Below are 22577 nucleotides of genomic sequence, written 5' to 3' on the forward strand. Positions count from 1 at the left end.
TGAGAAGGTTATGGCTTCAGTATTTTGGGATGCGCATGGAATATTTTTCATCGACTATCTCCAAAAGAGAGAGACAATCAATAGCGAATACTATTCGAATTTGGATCGTTTTTATGCAAAAACGAAGAAAAAACCATAGTTTCACCAAGGCAATGCATTGATTCACAATACGATGGCAACGATGGTTAAATTGAACGAATTACCCTTTGAATTGCTTTCTCATCCTCCGTATAGTCCAGATCTGGCGCACAGTGACTACTGGCTATTCGCTGATCTCAAAAAAATGTTCATCAGTAAGAAATTCAGCTCAAAAGAAGAAGCATTTGCTGAAACTGAAGCTTATTTTGAGGCAAAAGACAAATTCTTCTACAAGCACGGCATCGAGAAGTTAGAAAAAAAATGTTTTTCTTAGTTAGTCTTACGACTTATTGAGTAATGTGTTAGTTATTAATGTGAATAATATATTTAAAACATAAATTAGATAGTACCTAGTGAAATCTATAAGAAAATACACTGGGTGTTTAAATTTATCGAATCCATCTTCCATCGAATCCATTATCTCGACCTTTTGCTTTCTACCATTAAGATAGCTATTTATTAAGCCGAAAGCTTTTGCTAAATCAATGAACGTTATCCCTATCGGAGTACTTTTGTCTAAATTCTCATATATTTTATTTGTGATATAATTGAGCGCGTCTTTCGTCTCTTTATATTTCATAAAGCCCAATTGTTTTGAACTCAGAATTTTATTTTTTGTAATAAAATCTGTTATTCAATATTTTTTTCGAAAATTTTAGTAATATTGGATATTAATGATATCAGTGTATAGTTTTCGATTTTTTGTTTACTACCAGTTTTAATATATTTTAAATTTTAATCAGCAAGTTTTAGTGCATCTGGCCAAATTGAGTTATCTATGCAATTATTAAATATATTTGCCAACGTATCGCTTATTAGACTAGATATAATAGATTTGACATATATCAATACCACCATTTTTATTTTCCAAATTATAAATTATCTTCAATACTTCCACTTTGTTTGTTGGTTTTATAAAGATTGAGTTTACAATTAATTTGAGGTGAAATTATTGTTTTCTAATTAGGAATTTTTATATTTTTACTCATTTATTTTCCCATAAGGCAGTGGTGAGAATTCATCTCGTCTGCAAGGTTTTTTATCCCTGTTTATTTCATTGCTAGAAGTTTTTATTTCATTTATATTATATATTACTGTAATTTCATATTTTTATTGTATTTCAAAATTAATTTTAATCAATTTAATTGTTCTCGTTTTCACATGTATAAGATATTTTTTCACATTTTATTGTTTTGCAGCCTTACGGATATATTCGACCAACTCAAGACTGATTTAGTAAATTTACACAGCCATATTGGAAGCCAAAGCCTAAAACTTTAGGCAAAGAAAACTACCAAAGATGCAATAAAATATATTAATAGAAAAACGAACAAACAATGCATTGTAAACATGTAGAAGTCTCACTTTGTATACTATATACAAATAAATTTTTTAAAACACTGTATCAATACAATAACAAAACACAACAAAACAAAATACATAATGACTGGTAACTTATTGCAAACAAAACTAGTGAATTTTCAAAAATAATAAAAACTTTATCTAATTTTATTAGTTTTCACTCATATTTCCCATTGCAAATTTCATGTACTAGGATTATCGTACCTTACAAAAATGTTTAAATTAGTCTTTGGCATCCTATCAGGAAAATACAGGTGATTGCTTATATGAAATTACTTATTATATCCTTACTAATATCATAAATGTGGATGTTTGTTACGCATATTCTTGGGGGTATTAGAAGTAACAGGATACTTTTTATGAAAAAAAATATTTTTTACGAAACAAAAAAATTATTTGTCAAAAAATCTCGAAATCAAGCTTCTTCAACGCCATCTAGCAGTCCAGTAATGAAGTTCCAGCCCTGAGTACTGTAATACCGTTGCATCGTGTTACCGACGGTCACGTCAATATCCAATCCAATTGACTATAGTTTCAGCTGTTTGGAATGATTCTTTATTTATTGTTATTTTTTTCTGTCATTACATATGCTGATTAAAACTATTTGAATTTTTTAGGTTAGACGTCATTTTTGTGGTTAGATACTGAAATTATAGTCAATTGGATATTTGGAATTTTTATAGTTATTATTATTTTTTTCTGTCATTATATGTGCGGTATAAAACTATTTAAATTCTTTAGTTTAGATGTCATTTTTGTGGTTACATGTGAAACTATAATTTCACATAGTAGTATAATTGGATGTTTGGAATTTTTCTATATTTATTGTTATTTTTTTCTATCATTAAGCAGGGTGAGTCGGGAGGAGCGCACCAAACTTCACGTGTATTATACACGTGAAAATAATGTAAAAAAATCATATGTTCTTATCCGATTTTCATTTGTTTTCAAGTTATGGAGTAATTAAAAATGTTCATCTAGCTTTCCACTTATATCTGAATTTTAACATTATCAAAGTATGCCATGTTCGAGGCTCAAAGGAATTTGATAATTCTGACGTTTTGATGAACTGTCAGTGTACAGTGAACAGTAACTGAACATTTAATTTCGAATTTATGTGATTGTTAGTGTTGCAAAATATCAGATACTTATTCAAATTTAGAATATGCAAATATGGTGTTTGTTTATGATTTCTATTATGGAAATGCTACAGCTGCTGCTGAGGAATAAATCAACGTTTTCCACACCAAAGATATCCTGATAAAAACTTAATTATTGGAGTTTTAACAAATTATGCGAGACTGGTAAGCTTCCCAGTGCTAACATATCATCTGAACGCGCTACTCGACAAGGTTTGATAGAAGTAACAAATATTCTACATCTAGTAAAGCTAGTAGAAGAACTACTAGCTCACGGAGAATTGCCACTCAATTGGGAATTCCATTAAAAAGGGTGATAAACACATTCCACGATCAAGGCTTATATCCTTATCACCTACAAAGAGTACAGCACCTACAACCAGAGGATTACGCTAACCATATGGAGTTGTCGGTGGATAAATAATAATCATCGTGTTGTATCGAGTATACTCTTTACGGATGAAGCTACATTTACCCGTGATGGTATTAATAATACTCGTAACTATCATGTATGGTCGGACGAAAATCCCCTCGCAACAGTCGAAAGCAATTTTCAACATCAGTTTTCTGTAAACGTGTGGTGTGGTATGGTTGACAGTTATTTAATTGGCCCTTTCATTTTGGAGAATCGTCTCACAGGAGACAACTACCTAAATTTTTTACAAATTGAATTACAAGGCCTACTGGAGGACGTTCCTGTAAATATTAGAATGCAGATGTACTATCAGCACGATGGAGCTCCTGCACATGTCTCTCGTCAGGTCAAGCAGCATTCGGACGAACGTTTACCAGGGCGTTGGATTGGTCATGGAGGTCCCATTAATTGGCCTGCAAGATCTCCAGATCCCCAATTGGGAGAGTAACAAACGCTCTTCGTGGACGAAGCAGAAAATATTTAAAAGTTAATGGCGGTACATTTATTTAAGAACGCTATGATTAAGAATTATGTGATAATTTGTTTATTTGTTAATATGCTATAACTTGAAAACAAATGAAAATCGGATAAGAACATATGAGTTTTTTTACATTAAATTAACGTGTATAATACACTCCTAGAGTTTGATGCGCTCCTCCCGACTCACCCTGTATATGCAGTATAAAACTATTTGAATTTATTAGGTTAGATGTTATTTGTGTGGTTAGATGCTATTCTTTATTTTAGATCTTACTCTTTGGTTTTAATTCTTACTTTGTTCTTCTTTAAAAATGACTCGAAAGCGGAAATCTGATCTATCCAAAAACTCGTCGCAGGTCCGTGCAGCAAAAGTTGCACGAAATCAAGAATCTTCGGTTCACGCAGAGCTGAGAAGACAACAGCAAGCAGAGCGACAATGTGTTTTGAGAGCAACTGGAACTCCTCTTCAGGTACAAGTTCGTTCAGAAAGACAAGTTACGCTGCAGGCAACTAGAAGAGCGATAGAATCACCAGAACAATCGCAGATGAGAAGAATTCATAATGTAGAAATGCAGACCACGAGACGTCGAAATTTCATGCATAAGGATTGGTAGGTATTCAATGGTACTAGATTTCAATATGATCCTTCAATTTAATATCATAATCATCATTTGATTATCATTGTTATCATATCATATCAGTGGTAAAGTTTCACTTCCATTACTTGTTGAACCAGAAGAGCCTTTAAAAACTTTATTGTTAAGTGTCACAGACGAGTAAAAGCAATTTTTAAGCAAAATAAGAAAGTATATATCTTGCTTTCAAATGATAAGTTGATAAAGATATAAAAATGCTCGGATTTTCCCCTTTTACCATACAAGGACAGATATATCATTGTCTACAGAAGTCAAGTCTAGCTTTCCAGCCTCATGAGATAAAATTTAATCTGAATGATGTAGTTGAATATTGGAAATGTATTTTTTCATGTTAGTAGGGTATACTTGCATATCGACACGAAACTGCCAAAAAGAGACACAAGAGTTTTATTGGCCATTAGAATAGAACATTTGTAACACTACAATTTTTACCACGTTTTTATTGTTTTCTAAATGCATCTTTGGATGTGTGGTTATTTTTCTATTAAAAAATCACTTTAAACAGGTATGTTGTTTTTCTATTTAGACTAAAATTTCAAATAACACTTTCTATTCTATGTTCATAGAACAACAAAATTTGTTGGTATTCCGGCTTTGTTGTTTACCTCTACTGGAGTTTGAAAGAAAATTAGCAGATGTCGCTCACTTCGTAATTTTCGCGAATAAATCTATTTGAATTTTTGAGGTTAGGTGTCATTTTTTGGTTAGATGCTATTGATTATGATTTCAATTATTCCTACTGAACTTACATTCTAATTGAAAACATAACAAAGCACAAGAGCAGATATTACAGGTATCGGGAGTTTAGAAAAGCCCCGATTCTCTCATGGTCAACTATATATAGCCTGTTCGGGTGTGTCTTATGACTGGAATTTACACATATTTGCACTCAACGGAAAAACTTATAATATAGTCTACTAAAATGTCTTAGATTAATATTCTGCATTTATATCTTTTGAAATTGTTAAAATTATTTATTTTTATTACAGAGAAATATGTTTAAATGTTTGTTGTTATATTTTAATAAAATTTTATGCTTTTGACACTTCATGGTTTGTTGTAATTTTTGAAAATTAATAATCCCAACCAAGCCATAAAATATAGTTACCATATTGATTGATTTATCTCTATTGTAATAATCTCTGATACTAAAATGGCTTCAATGCGAGCGAGGCTAGTAATTCATGAAATATGGTGAGTACATTTGAATTTGATTTTTTTATAAACAGTGTCCGTCACTTAAAAATCAAAGGTAAGTGTTCAGCTGAGACTAAGTCTCGACATTAGTCTCAGGCTATTGTCCATCTGCGATCACTTTCGGTCTTGAGACCACTTCTGGAAACTCAACATTCATTGCAGTCTCGAGACCTCGAGAGAAAGTGTGAGACCCCACTCACAATGGCAAGTTTATTCATATAAATGGATTCTCGAAATTGTCCAAAAACAGAGAGTAAAAAAAGAGTCTGTTGGGCGAGGAAATAGGTGAATGAAGATATGAATTAGGAGCATGTTCCACACTTGTAAATGAGCTGAGGGTAGAAGATGCACAGCAATATAGAATTTTTTCTCCGGATGTCTATGGTGCAATTTGAACTCCTTCTGGATTTAGATAAACACCGGATTACAAGGGAAGATACAAAATTTCGGAGCGCGATTCCTCCAAAAGACAGATTAATGGTGACACTTCGATTACTGGTTTCAGGGAAGCATGATGTTATTATTATTACTTCACTTTATACTTAATTCAATCTCTCTACTATCCTCTCTTGTGCCAATCTCTATCAATTGAATTTCTTGCAAAATTATATACACCATTAAATTTCCAGGAGATGCTTACAATAATCTGCAGTTCCTTTTCCGCTTACCACCTTGTACAATTGCAACTCATGCTTCTCATAAAGATATACATTCCCCTATACATCAGCGATTTGATTCTCGATACTGTTTTGTGTCAATGAAAACACCTTAAAATTAAGTGAACGAAAATGAATTGCCAAAGTGACAATAATATATTATTTTCGTTGTAATTGAAACATATATTATTATTGTATTTTCTGTTTTTTTTTTGTATTGGTACTACGAAAGAAGTGATAAATATTTTGAAGCAAACAGTTGTTAATTGATTTAATTGATACCTTGTCCACCTCAATCAACAAAAATCACCAAAACTATATTGAATTATAAGTGACACGATAGAATCGAGTGATTATGAAAGACAAGATTTCAGTTGTGATAAACATTTCTTAATTGGAAAGTACAGAACCAAAAATAGACAAAATATCCCAATTTGGAGTCAAAAAACTCGAAGGAAAAATAGTGTGAAAATTCTACCAGTGCCGAAGAAATCACACATGGATTTTACCAATATAACAGGTGCGTTTCAAAAATTTATAAATATTGAAATGGCTAATGAAATTGAACACTATACAAATTTACATATAGAAATTATTAGTGAGGGATACGCCAGGGAGAGAAATCTTGGATCTATCGGGGCTTCTATATTTGATTGGGCTAAAACACCAAAACATACGAATGTATTGGAAATTTAGTCGGCATATGAAACAGGTTAAGAAATCACAAGAGCCGTAATGAGCTACAGAAGATTTCTTTTCCTACTCTGATTAAAATTCAACAAGAATGGAGAGACGAAAAACTGACGAATTGGTTCCAATTCATTTTCTACTCGATAACCAAAAAGATTCAATTAAAATACTAGAATAATGTCAAACTTTCTTGTTGCTTGAGAAAAAAAAATAAAACATAATTGTTGGGTACAGAGTGGGCTGATGAAATTTTGTGATGATCCATCATAATTGCATACTGGCAATCACATATGGAATTTTTATGAATGAATTTAGAAGCAACCTGTATACAATCAAAATACTTCAAAATGCAACAGGATTCGCATAATGCATAATGTCTCTAATAAATTCTATCACATTGACCTCTTTGGAATCTTAATAATAATGCCGACAATAAATCACTATTTATTTATTTTTACTATATTTCAAAGCCATATGATGATGGGTCTCCGACATGTACGAAATTCAGAAGCAAAAAATCCGAAATTGAAAGAGTAATTTGGAACAGAAAATATGAATAAAGCTATTATAACTCCATTCATTCTTCCCTGCAGATTGGGAACTCTCTCGGTTTCAACCCATATCTTGAAAAGGAAAAAAGACGGTCCCCAACAACTACCGCCCAATTGCTTTAGTCCCAGCCATTACTGAGTCCATAGAAAAGTCAGAAAGTCGTTAACCAGCAAATCTTGAAATATCTTGAGTCTGCTAACATCATCAGCGACCATCAATACGGCTTTAGTAAACATAGATCAACTGGAGATCTCCTTGCCTATGTCACCAGCGTATGAAGTGAAATATGGGTAACCCAAAGCAATCTCACTTTACATATCGAAGGCTTTTGGCATGCAATTCTTCTAAATATATTATATCGTACGTTTTGTCGTTGTCACTTATCGTCTGGCTTAGTAGCTTTCTCAAAGACTGATCCATACAGTACGGTATTGATGGACACACCTTAGAAAGGTTTAAGGTCAACGATGGTATTCTGCAAAGATGCAACTTACTCTCTTTCTCCTGTACATCAACGATCTACTCGACAAAACTGCAAACCCGATCTGCTTCGCTAACGATAGTAACCTCGTTGTGCAAATCAGCCGCCTCAATCAATTCGACTAGCACCCAAATCTGTAGGCAGCAATAGATCACCACAGCAGAGAAACAGACTGCTGTTTCTACAAAGGAGGCTGGGCCCACAGCTCAGGATTTAGTCCTGGACATAAAATATCACCATCACCACAAATTCGCTTTTTTAGTGTTGAAGTTGGGAGCGATATGTCTTGGCATAGTCACATGGCCGAACTAGCTGAGATAGCTTCATGACAACTTGGAGCCCTCTTTAAGACCAAAAAGCTATATACTTTGCAACAGCTTCTAATCCTCTACAAGGACCAGATTCGACCATCTATGGAGTATTGCTCGTATATTTAGAGCTCAGCTCCCAAACATACCCTGAGGAAGCTCGACTCAACATAGAAGAGATCAATTCGACTTATAGGCGACCTAGAGTCCAAAAACTTGGATAGTTTAGAGCATAGAAGAAATGTCGCTGACTTGACTCTGTTTGTCCGATAACACTATAGCAGATTCTGTTCCCAACTGTCTAACATAATCTCAACTTCAGCAGTATTTACAGGACCTACTAGACAGGTAGACGTGGCTCATGAGCATCGAGTTCATCTTCAGACACCCAGAACGTCAATTTATTAGGACTCGTTTCGTTGGAGAAGTGCAAGCCTGTGGAATCAGATACCAATTTTTAAATTAAAAAAAGTGAATTTTTTGTCAGTTATACTAATAAAGTTAAATCACCATCAGAAAACTATGGTGAATTTATTTCGAAAAACATGTTTTACCAAGAATAAGCATCTAATAGGTTCCAATTAAAAATGTCAATGTCAACTCACAAGGTAATTTGTTTAAAACAGAAAACTTATGTAAAGTAATTATGAGATTTAAAAATACTTATCACTTTTCTTCACTCGTAGTTATCTTTTAGTTAACGTTATTTTCCAGATAGCAGATAATGCAAACTAAGGTTTAACTATTTCATGAAGAAAATGGCAATTAGTATGTTATACTTTATTATTGTGGCCTTTAAATTAATTTATCAAAGTTTTTTAGCTGTGGAATATTTTTATACACCACTTTCCTTATAAAAACTGATTCAAACCTTTTTTGATAGGTTACGATAGACCTTATTTGGAAAATGAATTTGTTTTTTGCGATTTTCAATTTTAGCAAATTAATTATATCATATACTGCGCATACTATAATAACCATCTGCGGACAGTCGTTTTAGCATTTTAAAACTGATATGATATTTTAAAAACTGTCTAAAATGAAAACACAACATTTAGACAGTTATTTCAAAATTTTTGTCAGGTATTCGTGCATGTAATCATATACTACCAACATAATAGCCCCCCCAGGTCCCAAACGCAATACTTTTGGCAGGAGGCCTTTATATAATGCTGCAAACCTAAAAATATAACAAAAATTATTAATACATGGACTTTTTGTTGGACATTAAGATATTAATCTTCTTATTTTGAATTCAATTCGCATTTAGCTGTCTATTACTCTGCTTTTGCAAGATAGAAGCTACAGTGAAAATAAATATTTTGACTCTCAACAAATATGAAAAAACTATTTACAATTCCAGCACATTGATGAAAACAGATAAAAATATAACAATACTGTAAAGTGTTGACGTTAGAAATACTTCAAAGACATCATGGAATAAATTTTGATAATCAAAATTAATTTCAGAGCAGACTAATTAATTACCACTAATTAATCAATTGTTTTGTGGATTTTTCATTTGATCATCATTGGAATTAAGTAATTAGAAATTAAAAAATTTCAAATCAGTAAATAAAAGGGAAAACACAACAAGAATTTAGACAAGGCGACCCCCTATCAAAGGTATAATTTAATGTAGTTTTAGAAGGCATAATGAGAAGAACCAATATCAACAAAAAAGGTATGATAATAACAGAAGTCATCAATACTTAACTTTTGCCGAATATGTGGCGTTGATAGCAAGAAACAGAAGAGAGCTTGAAAAAACCACAAAACAACTATTAAAAGCAGCAGATAGACCTACACTTCAATAATGACAAAAGAAAGTTTATGGAACTAAAGAATAAATGTGGAAGTAAGACAAAAAACAATTTTAAGTTTATAAACATGATGGGACGATAATAGAATTTGGAGAAGTAGAAAATTTCATATATTTGGGTGTACTACTAGATAATAAATGCCAAGAAGAGAAGGAAATCGAATTAAGAATTGCCAAAAGTAATAGCTGTACCTACAAGCATCCTTAGAAGAATATTAACATTGAAAAAGGTATAGAGATAAACAAAAAGTTCGAATTTATAAGACAATGTTGAGACCCATCTTGACATGCACCTGTAAAACTTGGATAATGACGAATAAAACTAAACAGAAATTGGAAATCTGGGAGAGAAAAATATTAAAAGGAATTTTTGGAGGAAAAAGAGTTAGGATGGGAGAGAAGAAACCACGAAATTTACACACTTTTCAATGAGGCTCCAATCAGCGCGTTTATAAAGAAAGATTTCAATGGTTAGGTCACTTAGAACAAATGGAGGAAGACAGACTCTTGAAACGATGGATGGAAGCGGTGGAAGAGAGAGAAACATCCAAAGCTGGAGAGAAAAAGCAAGGGACTGAAAGAAGTGGAGAGAAATTACAAGGCTATAGACCTAAATGTAAGCCTTTATATATAAATAAATGGGAAGTTGCTTAAATATGGATTGTAAAATTTCATCAATCCAAATAACCAGAGTGGATTAAATGTTTTAAAAAGCAAATCGATTGCAAATATTACTCACCCTTCTTCTCGATAAACTATAACAATTGAATTTATAGTTGTCCTGTATTTAACTTCGCCAATAACCGGTTGAGGTCCTTGAATTCTAGATTTGGCTACATCAAAGGGGATATTCAGACATGAAGCCACACTACCAGAAATAAAACCTAGTCCAATCTTCTTGAAGAATTCTCGATAGGGATTCTAAAAATAGAAACGAATATAGATTAAATAAAAAAAATTTAATATACAAAGTGAACTTTGAAATTAAATTCCAATGTTGTATAAATAATTTATATTTTATTAGTATTTGAAAAAAAAAATGAGAATAACAGTCTGGAATTTAGGAAAATAAGAGCTAACAGTTATTTTATTGAGGAATGAAAACAAAAAACAAAAAATGACAAATACTAAGATGCATAGCCATTACATTCTTCCTTCCAATTGGAGCTATGGTCCTTTAAGAATCTTGGCATCCCAGACAACTGTCCTCCTAAACTCTATTTTCCTTGTGCTTAGCAGTTCAACATTGTCCGCGTAAGTCACCTTCTGTTTTCATCGGTTGAGTAGGGTTCCTCCCGGGTAGATCTGCAGTCTCCTAAATATTCTTTCCAAGGTCAGATTGAACAATAAAAGCATCCTCTTGCTTCAGACCTCTTCTAACGTTGAATCGGCATGATGTTGTGTTACTTTCAACTTCACCAGTCTTATTAGCTTGTCTGACACACGAAGTATACATTGCGTTTCATAAAGGCAGCTTCTTTTTACGCTGTCGTAAGCTTGCCGAAAGTCTATGAAGAGTTAATGTACTTTTATGTTGTATTCGTGACACTTCTCAAGGATCTTCAGCCTTCTCGGCAGTTTCCTGACCATTACTTTGTAGGTGACGTTCAGTAAGGAAATACCTCTGTAGTTGGTGCAGTTTAGTTTTAAACCCTTCTTGTAGATAGGACAGATGAATGCTGTGTATTGACACAGCATAGTATAGCCTTTGTATAGGAGAGATAAAGAACTAGTGGGTGGAAGAGATAAATTACATGAACGGAAAAAGGGAATGACAAAAACGAAGTAAATGAGGAGAAAGAATTTAGACTAAACTAAACAAAAAAAGAGCATACTGAATATAATGCTTAGTACCACGGAAGTTAAACTTCAGTCTCTGAAGATGATAAATTAGTTATTATAACATACTTTAAACAATAAATGAATTTTATAAATCTAAAAAATTCAGCTAGATAAAGAAGAGCAGAGCTTATGTAACAAAATTCTCAAATCATTTCTAGACATTTCTAATTAGTAATCATAATGAGTAATAGAATGATTAACAGGGAGAAAGACCAAAATTCAAGAAATAAAATTCATATCCTAGAAATGAAAAAAGGGCAATGCAATAAATGAAAGAAATATAGATCGATAACTTTATAAACACAATTACAATTTTGTCTAAAAAATTTAAAAAAAAATAAAAATAAAAAACCCTAAAATACTCATTATTTGTTTCTCAATATTATTCACAGCAAAGCAAACATTGGTGCTAAAACAAGAGTAAATACTCACTTCATATTCGGGAAGTAAACCTTTCACTGAGTGATAAAATCCAAAGTAGAACATATTGAAAATTGAATTTCTGGCAATAGTAGCAGTAAGTCCCTTATTGAGCCCTTTCAATCCAAAACCATTTTCATTAATAATAGTTCTTGTAACAGTCCAAGTACTCGGTGCTTCTTTAGTTTTTAATTTATTAGCTTGTAGGGAGACTTTTACCACTTCAAAAGGATTTACAAACACTGCTTCAGTTGCACCTGCTCCAAGACCAGCTAGTGAGAAAGTCTAAAGCAAAAAGTATATAAATGAATTCAAATAAAAAAATAGAGTAGTAATTTAAATTAAACACAGATTCAAGTGTAAAAAAATGATAGATGACTGCAATCTACATTAAATTGAAAGTAAAAAACTAAATTAAGGAAAAACCAGATATAGAAATAGTATCATTATATGGAACACAAGTTTTTCTAAGAGTTTTTCGAAAAATGAATGAGTAACATTGGAAAAATTAATTAATTAATGCTACCAAGAAAGTGACTATTTTAACCAAATTGCGTATTCAGAAATTAAGTGCAAAACAATTCAAAACATTGATGAAGCGAGAAGAACCGGATTCACAGGTGTTTTGTTTCCAACTCCAACTAGTACAAAATCTTCCCAAATTTTCAATTGGTGAGGCTTATTACTTAAGACAATTCTCCTTTTATAATTTCTACATAACTGATTATAAAACTCACTCTCCATTTTTTTACACATGGAAAGAAACTTAAGCAGGAAGGGGAGGAAATGAAATTGCGTCCGCTTTGGTTAATTTTCCAAGAAGTCATATAAGGCTAGCTGTAGAGTTCAACTTTCATTTGCCAACGGATATGCAGGCGAAAATAAAAATTCTTACGTAATGTATTCATTAGCTCTTTCGCTGACGAGGTATGCCCCTCCTTCTCTTCAAGAAATAAGAGTAACCTTCCCAGTCAGAGGGCACTCATTTTTGCCAGCCAGCAGGGGTCTTTGGAAGACTTGAAAAAATAAGTATGAAGTACTGCTTAAAGTTCAAGAATACATGAAAATCTACGAGGAAATTGGTACAGTAAAACAACTTGGAGAAGATTGGTTGATTCAAGATTACAAAGCACTGGATAAAGATTTGAAAAAGTTTATAGATATAAAAGACATGAAGCTGATCATTTTTAGAAAAGACTGACAGACTGGGCTTGGTTAGAATAAAAGTGGAGCCAAAATAACGACATGACAATACTTCAAAAAAATTTGAATTGATTACTAAAATAAGCAAAAGCTTACAGACGTTGCTGTTACTTTGCGATGAAAATTGGGATGAAAAACTTCAATTTTTCACGACATTCCTGGCCAGTGTACCAAGTAGAATTTTGCATGGCGAATGTGAAGATGATTCGCAAGACTGTGACTGTAACGAGGAGAATGGAGAACTAGTTGTTTACTTTCTTTTGCTTGATTTCTTATATTGTTTGTAGCATTTATGAATAAAATTAGGTTCCTTTTCATTGCGATCAAATAGAGTATAATCCTGATCGCTAAACGTCAAAAAAGTTATTATCCACATTATAAATACAAAAAGAATTTTGTCCATTTTTTAGTGATGGCTGGTTTAACAAAAAGTATTTACCTTATTTCAGATACTATCCTAGCTTATATAACCCCCTTAATCAGTTTTACAAAAAAACAAATACCACCTACTCATTACCTCTTAAAACAAAAGGGCCATTTTCTCACTAAAGTGGAAAATTTGAATTTTTGCTCCTCATATATGTGTACAGTAGAGTGTTTAAAAAAAATCGACTATTTTTTTCTCTTATTAATATTGAAAATATAGTTTGAAATGACGAAAAAAAATCGAGAAAAATTTAGAGCTCTTAATATTAATATTAAGAGGTGCCGCGTCGAAAATTTCAATTTCCCATTTCCAACTTTGGAATTTATTAACTCTTTAACAAGTCATCAGACTAGTTAAGTCAGAACATATTTTGTAGAGAATTGAATGCTTTACAAGAAAAGATTCTTATAATTTTTTGCCTTTGACAAATCTAGGAATATGCACAGGGAGGGCTTTCCCACTTCTATCACATTGTGGAGTTTTGAAGTTATGTTGGCAATCGCATCCTGAGTGGATAATCCCTTGCAAAGTGCGAATTGTTTATTAGAAATCAGTTTAAATATTTCCAAAAAGTCAGTTAGTCTATTCGCAACAATTTCTTCAAAGGTTGTTGTTAAAACTGTTTTTTCTACGATAAGGGGATTATCCAATCCCCAGTTCAATTGTATTTGTTTGTTTAATGATAGTTTGTTTGAAATGTTCATTATTCTTATCATATTGAGGACCTAAAATCAACTTATATCATCTATACACACTTTTTTAGTCATAAAAATGGAATTTTGTTTTAAGCCGAATTAGTAGCCCTATACCTAATCCCACAGAATCATCAGATCTTTCATCAGCCCAGCTCTTTCCAAGATATCACACTTAAAAGGTGGTGACTAAAATGGAGTTTAAATTTTTTTTTCTAAAATTTCAGTCATGCTAGATACTTGGAATTCTGTAATTTTCGTGCAATTGCAAAGGACTAACTATGGGTATTTTTTCAATATAACTGTTACATTTCTAGCATTCATTATGAATCGTATTAAATTTTACATCTTTACTGTTTTCCACTCAATTTATTAAAAAAATTGTGGTGTTTATTTTTTTTTCTCTGTAGGTATTGGTTTTGGGACAAAAATGGAATAAAAAATATTTTTAAATAAAACAAGGATTTCTAGTTATAATTTTATTCATACTGAATAAAAGTTTTGATATAAAATGTAGTAAGGATTGCTAATTTTACTCCCGTATAATATAACAGTAATATTGAAAACATTCCCATAGTTAGTCCTTTGGAAGTCCACGAAAATTACAGAATTCCAAGTTTCTAGCATGACCAAAACTTTAGAAAACAAATATGTAAACTCAATTTTAGTCACCAACTTTTAAGGGTTATATTTCAGGAAGGGGTGGGCTGAGGAAATTTTGTTATAGAAAAGACCTCCTGAATTTAGAAACATAGAACAGCATAGAACAACATCAATATATATATATATATATATATATATATATATATATATTGATGTAATTTTACCTATTCTTTATACAATATTGTTAGTCTATTATTAGAAAAATATTATATAACATTTAATCCCATTACATTTGTTTTTGTATTTTTCTATTTCAAATAATAAAATCCTTATTTAATAATTGCAAAAAAATTTCAGTTCAACTAATTATTGGGCATATTTTGTATTAAAATTTCAAAAATTCTCTCAATTACTCACCAATGGAGTAGGAGTTAAAGATCCAAACATAAAAAACTGTTTGTATTGTTCGAAAGTGAAAAACTGAAACAAAACAAATCAGATAAAGAGGTACAGCAAAGTTAACAAATAAACATACTTTTACAGCTCTTTTAGGAGTTTCCGCTAAAATAGGAGGTAATATACCTTTCCAAAAAGATAACAAACCTTCATGTTTATACATTTTTCCAAAGCAATCAATAATGCCTCTGTAATATCTTGAATCATTTCTATCCGTTGATTTTGTCTGTATTTGTAGTCTTGTTTTTACTAAATCAAGAGGATGCATAATACACACCTCAACAAAACCTAAAAAGATTCATTTATTTTTTCACAATACAACTGAAAATTAAAAAAATACCTGCTGAGCCTCCAGAGCCAATTTGAATCGCTCCTTCTTTTAAAGTTTCTTTCAATTTTCCCATTTTGGAAACAACTAAATTTATGGAAGACTAGACGTTTTTGGTAACCTATACTAATATTTAATATCTTCACAGAATTAAAATTGCTTTAAAAGATTTTAGATAACAATATCACAGATTCTGAAACGGTATTCATTTAAAACACTGGAGATAACACATACAATAATTATAGATTTCAATTTTAATACATCCCTGTCAAATTCACATTACAACATAATCTTAAAACACTCAGATTTATCTTCTTACCGAATAGCTTACGCATATTATAAATAGGTGCTTTGTGGTTCTACAGCACATAAACTGATCACAAAATTAGAAATATAAGTTAGGTTAGGTGTGGTTTTCCGTTCCGTATAGAGCTAATACGGGGGTTACTATGAAAGTTTTGAGAAAGATGAATAAAAACAAATATTTACAATGGTATACGGCTTAATTTTTTTTTAAATATTATCCATTAAGATGATACACTTTTGCATGCGTTTGAACAAATTGTCGAAGCATTTTTTCCATTCCGATTGAGGTACCTCCATAAGATGTGATTTGAACACATCAACCACTTTTTAGGTGTAGAAGAGCGTTGACCTTTCTCAACTACCTACTAAATGGCACAGCAAATACACTTAGGCCACATCGGGATTTTAATACTCTTTGATAGGGAAACATGGCCCAAGTTTCGGAAACTTTGTCGTATCTACGTCTTTCATTCGTTTTTCAGTTGTTTTCAAGTGCTTTTTATTATATCCAGACATTTGCAGATTTATATAACAGTAAGTAGATAAGTATTTTATACACAAAATGTTTCGTATTATCTTATGGTATGAATTGAAAGTATTCATCTTCAAAAATTATAACCTAAAATTCATTTTATGGTGAAAGTACGAGAGCCATATTGCTATTCAAAGTCTGTTAAAATGCTCCATATTCCTAAAAACGTCGACTGAAAATGTCATTTTCTGATACATCAAGTATTTGTGAGCCAAGTCAATTTGACACGAGATCTGATTTCCATATACCTTCAGATACCAATCAACAAACTAAAGAAGAAAATGAAGTTGAGGATGAACCTACTTCGAGTAGAGGCAAAAAAACAAAATAAACAGGTTTGGATGAAACGCAGTGTTGCCAAATCTCAAAACTTAAGTAGCAAGCCCCGTACAGTGGAAATAATGAAAGTTCAATATCTATTTGATATTAATCTTTATGAAATAATTTCTTAAAGATATGAGAAATTTAGGAAAAATAATGAAATCTAGATATTAATATTGTAAAAGTGTAAAAGAAGAAATTTTTAAAATTAATCACTAGAATTCAGATTATTTTATAAATAGTTAGCAGCGATAATATCACTTGCTCCGAAAATTAAATGTTTCGAGATCATGTCGATATCAAATGATTACAATAAAAAGAATTAATATTTTTTTAAATTATTTTATTCTAGACAATATATTGTTTTGAAATAAATTTATTGACTATAAATACATACAGATACACAAGGGTTACACAAACACAACGTGAAAATTTTGCACGTCCGTGGATTGTCTACTCTCTTCAATCAGTGACTCCATCAGTTTTTACCTTGGAGGTGAAAAATCCGTATTCAGCACAGATTGTAATTATTTTGTGCAGTAATTAGAAGCGCTCTATATTCCGAACTTATAATTTGAATTATCTTATCAATTCTTACGTATTTAGATATATAAATCTGCATCAAGAATGTTATAATAAAATCTTGACCATGGAAATGCCATAACATGTTTCAGCCAAAAAAACTAATCCTAACTCGTAAAATTTTGCTCTAAACTCAAAGTTTCAAATTTTTGCCCGAAAAGACACTAGTTTTGAGGTTCACGCCTTTTCTTACCACGCCGGGTCTTCACCGCTAAATCGACTTCGGTCTGGACAGCGAAATGGCTCCACTGGCAGTTCCTAAAAGAATTCACCGATCCACGAAGCGACTACACTTCAGGTCACCAAAGAAGATTCTGGCCGCACTTGCGGTCGCGAAACTAAATCTGATCCGTTCGGAAATTCTCCTTATTATTGAAAATTTCGCTAGAGAAGGATCAAAACCTTGACATTTATTCTTTGCTATTTGGGTCAATATGTTTAGCGTTGATTAATTTGCAGATTGTTTGCAATTCTTTACTGAACACACTGTTCACACCACAACTACATCAACACTCAAAATTACACTATCTGACGCGCATTTCGATAACGAAGTTATTGTCATCAGAGACTAAAGGTAAACAATTTATTTTCAGTCTCTGAAGACGATAACTTAGTTAAGGAAACGCGCGTCAGGCAGTGTAATTATGAGAATTGGTGTAATGGTAGTGTAAACAGTATGTTCAGTAGAATTTGATGTATTTAAGAAAAACACCGCTACGTATATCCCGCATGATTCTTTCCATTGTATCCAGCATGATATGACGTCTTAATTTCTTGAAATATTGTTCAATTCACTTTCCACTTAACATAGAGAGATACAATAAGAAAAGAACTTTTTTAGACGACGCTATCTGAAAGTTGTTCGTTTTGTATTCATTTACATACCGAAAGTTGCGTTTTGAGTGTACCATGTAGTGAAAGTGGCAGTTCCGTACTGCAAAACACTTTCGGGACGCTCTGGAGTAGACAACTTTAACTTTCTTAAATGTGCTTGTAGCCACTTCAATGTAGACAATTTCACTTTGATGACACAATCACATCTACGAATTGTATCGAAATAACAAGCATATCTACAGAGATTCCATCAACATCTAGTAGAGATATACATATTATATCTCCATCCAATCTAATAAATATTAATAATTGTCCTGGAGGAACAATCAACATTACTTTTTGCAAATAATTTATACATTAATATTGACATTGCAAATATCATTAAGTACATTATATTGTTCTATAAATAAAATGTTTATAATTCTCTATTATTTATTTTCTTTCCTCAGTGTAATTGAAAAAGTTTTGGGTCTTATGCGTCGTCTAAAAAATGTTGTCTATGCTACGGCTGAAATACTATTTTGCTCGACTCGTCTGTTGCTCACCTCGCAATTTTCCAACTCGTCCAATAAAGTAGCACTTGATATACAAATAACTATTATTGAGGATGTAGTTGTATTCAACGGTTACGATAAGAGAATTGTGAATAGGTTAATTGACCGTCGTAGGTTCAATAAATTTCTGTGATATGTGAAACCACTTTTTTCCAAACTCAAAGAGAAGTACAAGAAAAAATTGCTCTAGTATCTTTCAATCTTGTTCATACAAAGGGATTGGAAAGAAAATTTAACAGAGTGGGTTTTAAATTGGTTTATAAATCCAACTTCACATTAAAACAATTATTGGCTAAGGATAAAATACCAAATTTGAAAATGAGTGCTGTAGTGATTGTGACGGAGAATATATCGGACAGACTAAGAGATCTGTTAATGTCAGGTTTAAAGAGCACTTCGTTTAAAATAAGGACGGACCTAAAAATTGAGTATTGTCATAATATTATATATATATAAATATATATATATATATATATATATATATATATATATAATACAATTAATAAATATCTAATTATGGAGGACCATCTCATATGGGGGCTTAGCTTAAAAACTGTCCGCTTGTAGACGGTAAATTATAATTCAAAATTTGACCAGAATGGCGCTCCTGTCGGACGAGATATCATATGAACATAGTTATTTTAGATAGAGTGAAGTTGTTACAATTTTTAGATAGTTGTTAATATGACACAAGCTATTAAATAAATTATACATTTGATTACTTGTAATGTTATATGTCTTTTTAGCTATTAAAATATGACTGAAAATTTATTAAAATTTATGTAATTTTTTCACAATGGAGAATTTAACTTAACAAGTAGATTGTAACGTCTTACCTCGGAATTGGGGCTAATTGTTACATCATCGGTTGGGCTGCCAGATGTCCGGTTTTCGACAGGACAGTTCTGTTTTTTCGAGGATCATCCGGTTGAAAAATTGCTGGTAAACCGGACAAGCACATATAATTATGACTATTTCCTTCGAAAAATTTAAGCCAACCAAAAAGCTGTAATATTTTATGTTTACCTAGCAACGATCAAATTTCAGTGATAATACTGCACTAGTGCAAATTATCGATAATTTGCACTAGTGCCAGGTCTAGGATGTAAACTCATTTTGAAATATTTTTTCACGAACAAAACTGTTGTCAATAAGTTACCGTAGATACCAATTCAATGCCAATATGATGATCGTCAACTACGGTATAATTTAAAGAATAACAAATTTTAAACACAGAATTAAGTTTATTTTGAATTAAATTTTTCTCAGGAAATAGTCTGCCAAAATGCCCTCTCGTGCATGTCAAATTGTCTCATAATTTCCTCTTGTGCGCATTCGCGCACTCGAGAAAATTAAATTATCGACAATTTGACATGCACTCGGGACATTAATATTGAAAATTTTTGCAGAGTTCGATAATTCTGCAAAAAAAGGAAGAGTTGAAGGAGTGCTTTGATTTCTTTGAAAGTGAATACAGGGATGTTATTCGACACGTTCCTACAAGATAACTAAGTTCGTTTAAAGCACTGGATAGAGTACTTTCATCATGGGAACCGTTAAAACGGTATTTCTTAGAACAAGGCCCCGAAAATTGTCCTACAGCACTTTGGGGTATTTATCAGATGAAGAAAACGAAATTGCAAATGAGACCAATCCTACTTATATGAACTGTACCTATGAACTGTATTTGTATTTTACTTATAATGATAAAATTTTGCTTTTGCTAGAAAAACATATTACAGCAGCGTATAATCTGTATAATAAATCTAATGATTAAATTCAGGAACAGCCTTTTAAAAAAATAAGCGACCAACATTTTGGTATAAAAATACTCACGGCCTTGAAGAAAGACTATTTTTCAGAATATCATTCTAAACAATTTGTGACGAATGCTCTAAATGTTTAACAAAGAGCTCTGGTTTACATAGCAAAGTGGTATAGCTTTGAAAATAAGCATTTTAAGACTTTTAGTTGTTTAGATTTAGAATCCGGAATAATGCCCACTCTGGATCAATTAATAGATTTGTGGTTGATTTCTCCTTGGTAACATGAGCAGCCTCCTGAAAATCTATACGAAGAACTGGCTGCACTGCACACCGTGTTTCCCGTACTTGAAGGTAAAACAGTAGATTGTGGTGTACCTTCTTCAAGAAAGAGGGAGCACTAAGTTTGTTGAAACTTGTGCAATATGTTTGCAGCATTCCCTTATCCATTGCCTTCGTAGAAAGCATATTTAGTGTTATGGGAAATGTTTGGACAAACGAAAGAAATCGTCTCTCTGTAGAAAGCGAAAGTGTGAGTTTTTTTCAACATAAACAGTAGTTGCATCGAATTTAAAAATAAGATATCAAGAAATAGGGAGTTATTGAAAGCAGCGGCATCTATGTGAAATATATTAAAAAGTGAAAAAAAGTTTAGTTACCTACAAAAATATTAAATATTCTTTGTTTTTTAAATTTTTTATTATGGAATAAAATAGCTTTATTTTTTTAAATTAGAAACTGTCCGGTTTTTTTTTTCGAGCACGTCTGGCAAACCTAATTATCGAGGCACGATGTTACGGTAGATAAATAAACAAAATCATCAGTGAGACATATTTTTTATTAGTATTTCAAAACGATATAAACAATAGAGATCATTTTATACAGTCTTGTAACATTTATGAGTAATTGTAATATCTATTATGGTAATTATTTAAGTTTTTTTTGTAGAAAATCACTTTGGCAGGAACATTTTCAAATCTTATATAAAAACACAGGCTTAGTCTGCAAATAACAACTTATTCACTTTCACTTCTTAATTAGTTATTTTAATAAACTATTGGCAAACTAGAATACTTTGGATTCTAACATTTTTAAGGTACTTATATTATAGAAAGATATATAGTAATTTTTATAGAGGTAGGATACAATATCACATACAAATATTAAATCAGTTTTCATCGGAATTGCAATTATTGCAATGGATATCGATAGTAGAATAAAACAATATTGTAAATTGAAGGTAGATATATTATGAATGTTCAAGGTTAAAAATTTTGACAAAATAAGAAATGTAGTCATCAGGAATCAAAAATTTCGTAAAGGATTTTTTTACTTACTTGGTTGAAATCGGGACACACGCACACAACATAACGGCTTAGCGCTTGGCGGGTCACTGATTGTTTTTATCTAATGCCCGATGTTATAAAAAAACGAATGAGTCCAATTATGTCCATCAAAGAGTTTAAAATCCCGGTAAAAAACGCGTGTAACTTTTTACCCCTGTAACAACGTAACCCCCGCTCCCCTATGCAGCGTAAAAAATTTCGAATGACTAGAGTTGTTAATTGAATATTGGTATACAAAATCTAAACTATTCACGTAGTACAAAATAATTTTATGAATATAACTTACAAAAGCTACTTTGAGATAACGCTGAATTATTGTGAATTTCTAGACAGAAAGTGTCAATTATCACTTCTTTCTCTGTCTTAATTCTTGAATTTCTAGGGCTTTATTTCTCATGCGATAGTAGCGCCTCCCTAACGTAAAGAATTTGTTGGACACTTCCTGTAGCACAGAGATGGTTCTCTTTACCTC

At 31.9% G+C, this 22577-nt stretch overlaps 1 protein-coding gene across 1 annotated transcript; it reads right to left on the reverse strand.

The window, feature by feature from the left end:
- Positions 1-1437: 1437 nt before the first annotated feature.
- Positions 1438-16243, reverse strand: LOC130901313 (mitochondrial 2-oxodicarboxylate carrier). The gene is made up of 6 exons (XM_057812566.1): positions 15880-16243; positions 15619-15827; positions 15501-15563; positions 12171-12443; positions 10636-10817; positions 1438-9254 (listed from the first exon to the last, which is right to left on the reverse strand). The coding sequence occupies exons 1-6, from the start codon at positions 15941-15943 to the stop codon at positions 9137-9139; spliced, it is 909 nt and encodes a 302-aa protein (XP_057668549.1). The 5' UTR covers positions 15944-16243; the 3' UTR covers positions 1438-9136.
- Between the last annotated feature and the right edge of the window lie 6334 nt (positions 16244-22577).

The sequence above is a fragment of the Diorhabda carinulata genome, chromosome X (genome assembly GCF_026250575.1).
Source record: "Diorhabda carinulata isolate Delta chromosome X, icDioCari1.1, whole genome shotgun sequence".
NCBI lineage: Eukaryota > Metazoa > Arthropoda > Insecta > Coleoptera > Chrysomelidae > Diorhabda > Diorhabda carinulata.

Bases quoted from the DNA above. Each gene is read 5' to 3' on its own strand.
- LOC130901313 (XM_057812566.1), bottom strand. From the start codon at position 15,943: ATGGGAAAATTGAAAGAAACTTTAAAAGAAGGAGCGATTCAAATTGGC. The intron at 10,818-12,170 runs GTGAGTATTTAC...TTCTATTTTTAG, and splicing joins GTTTACTTCCCGAATATGAA to AATCCCTATCGAGAATTCTT. The intron at 9,255-10,635 runs GTGAGTAATATT...TTATATTTTTAG, and splicing joins ATAGTTTATCGAGAAGAAGG to GTTTGCAGCATTATATAAAG.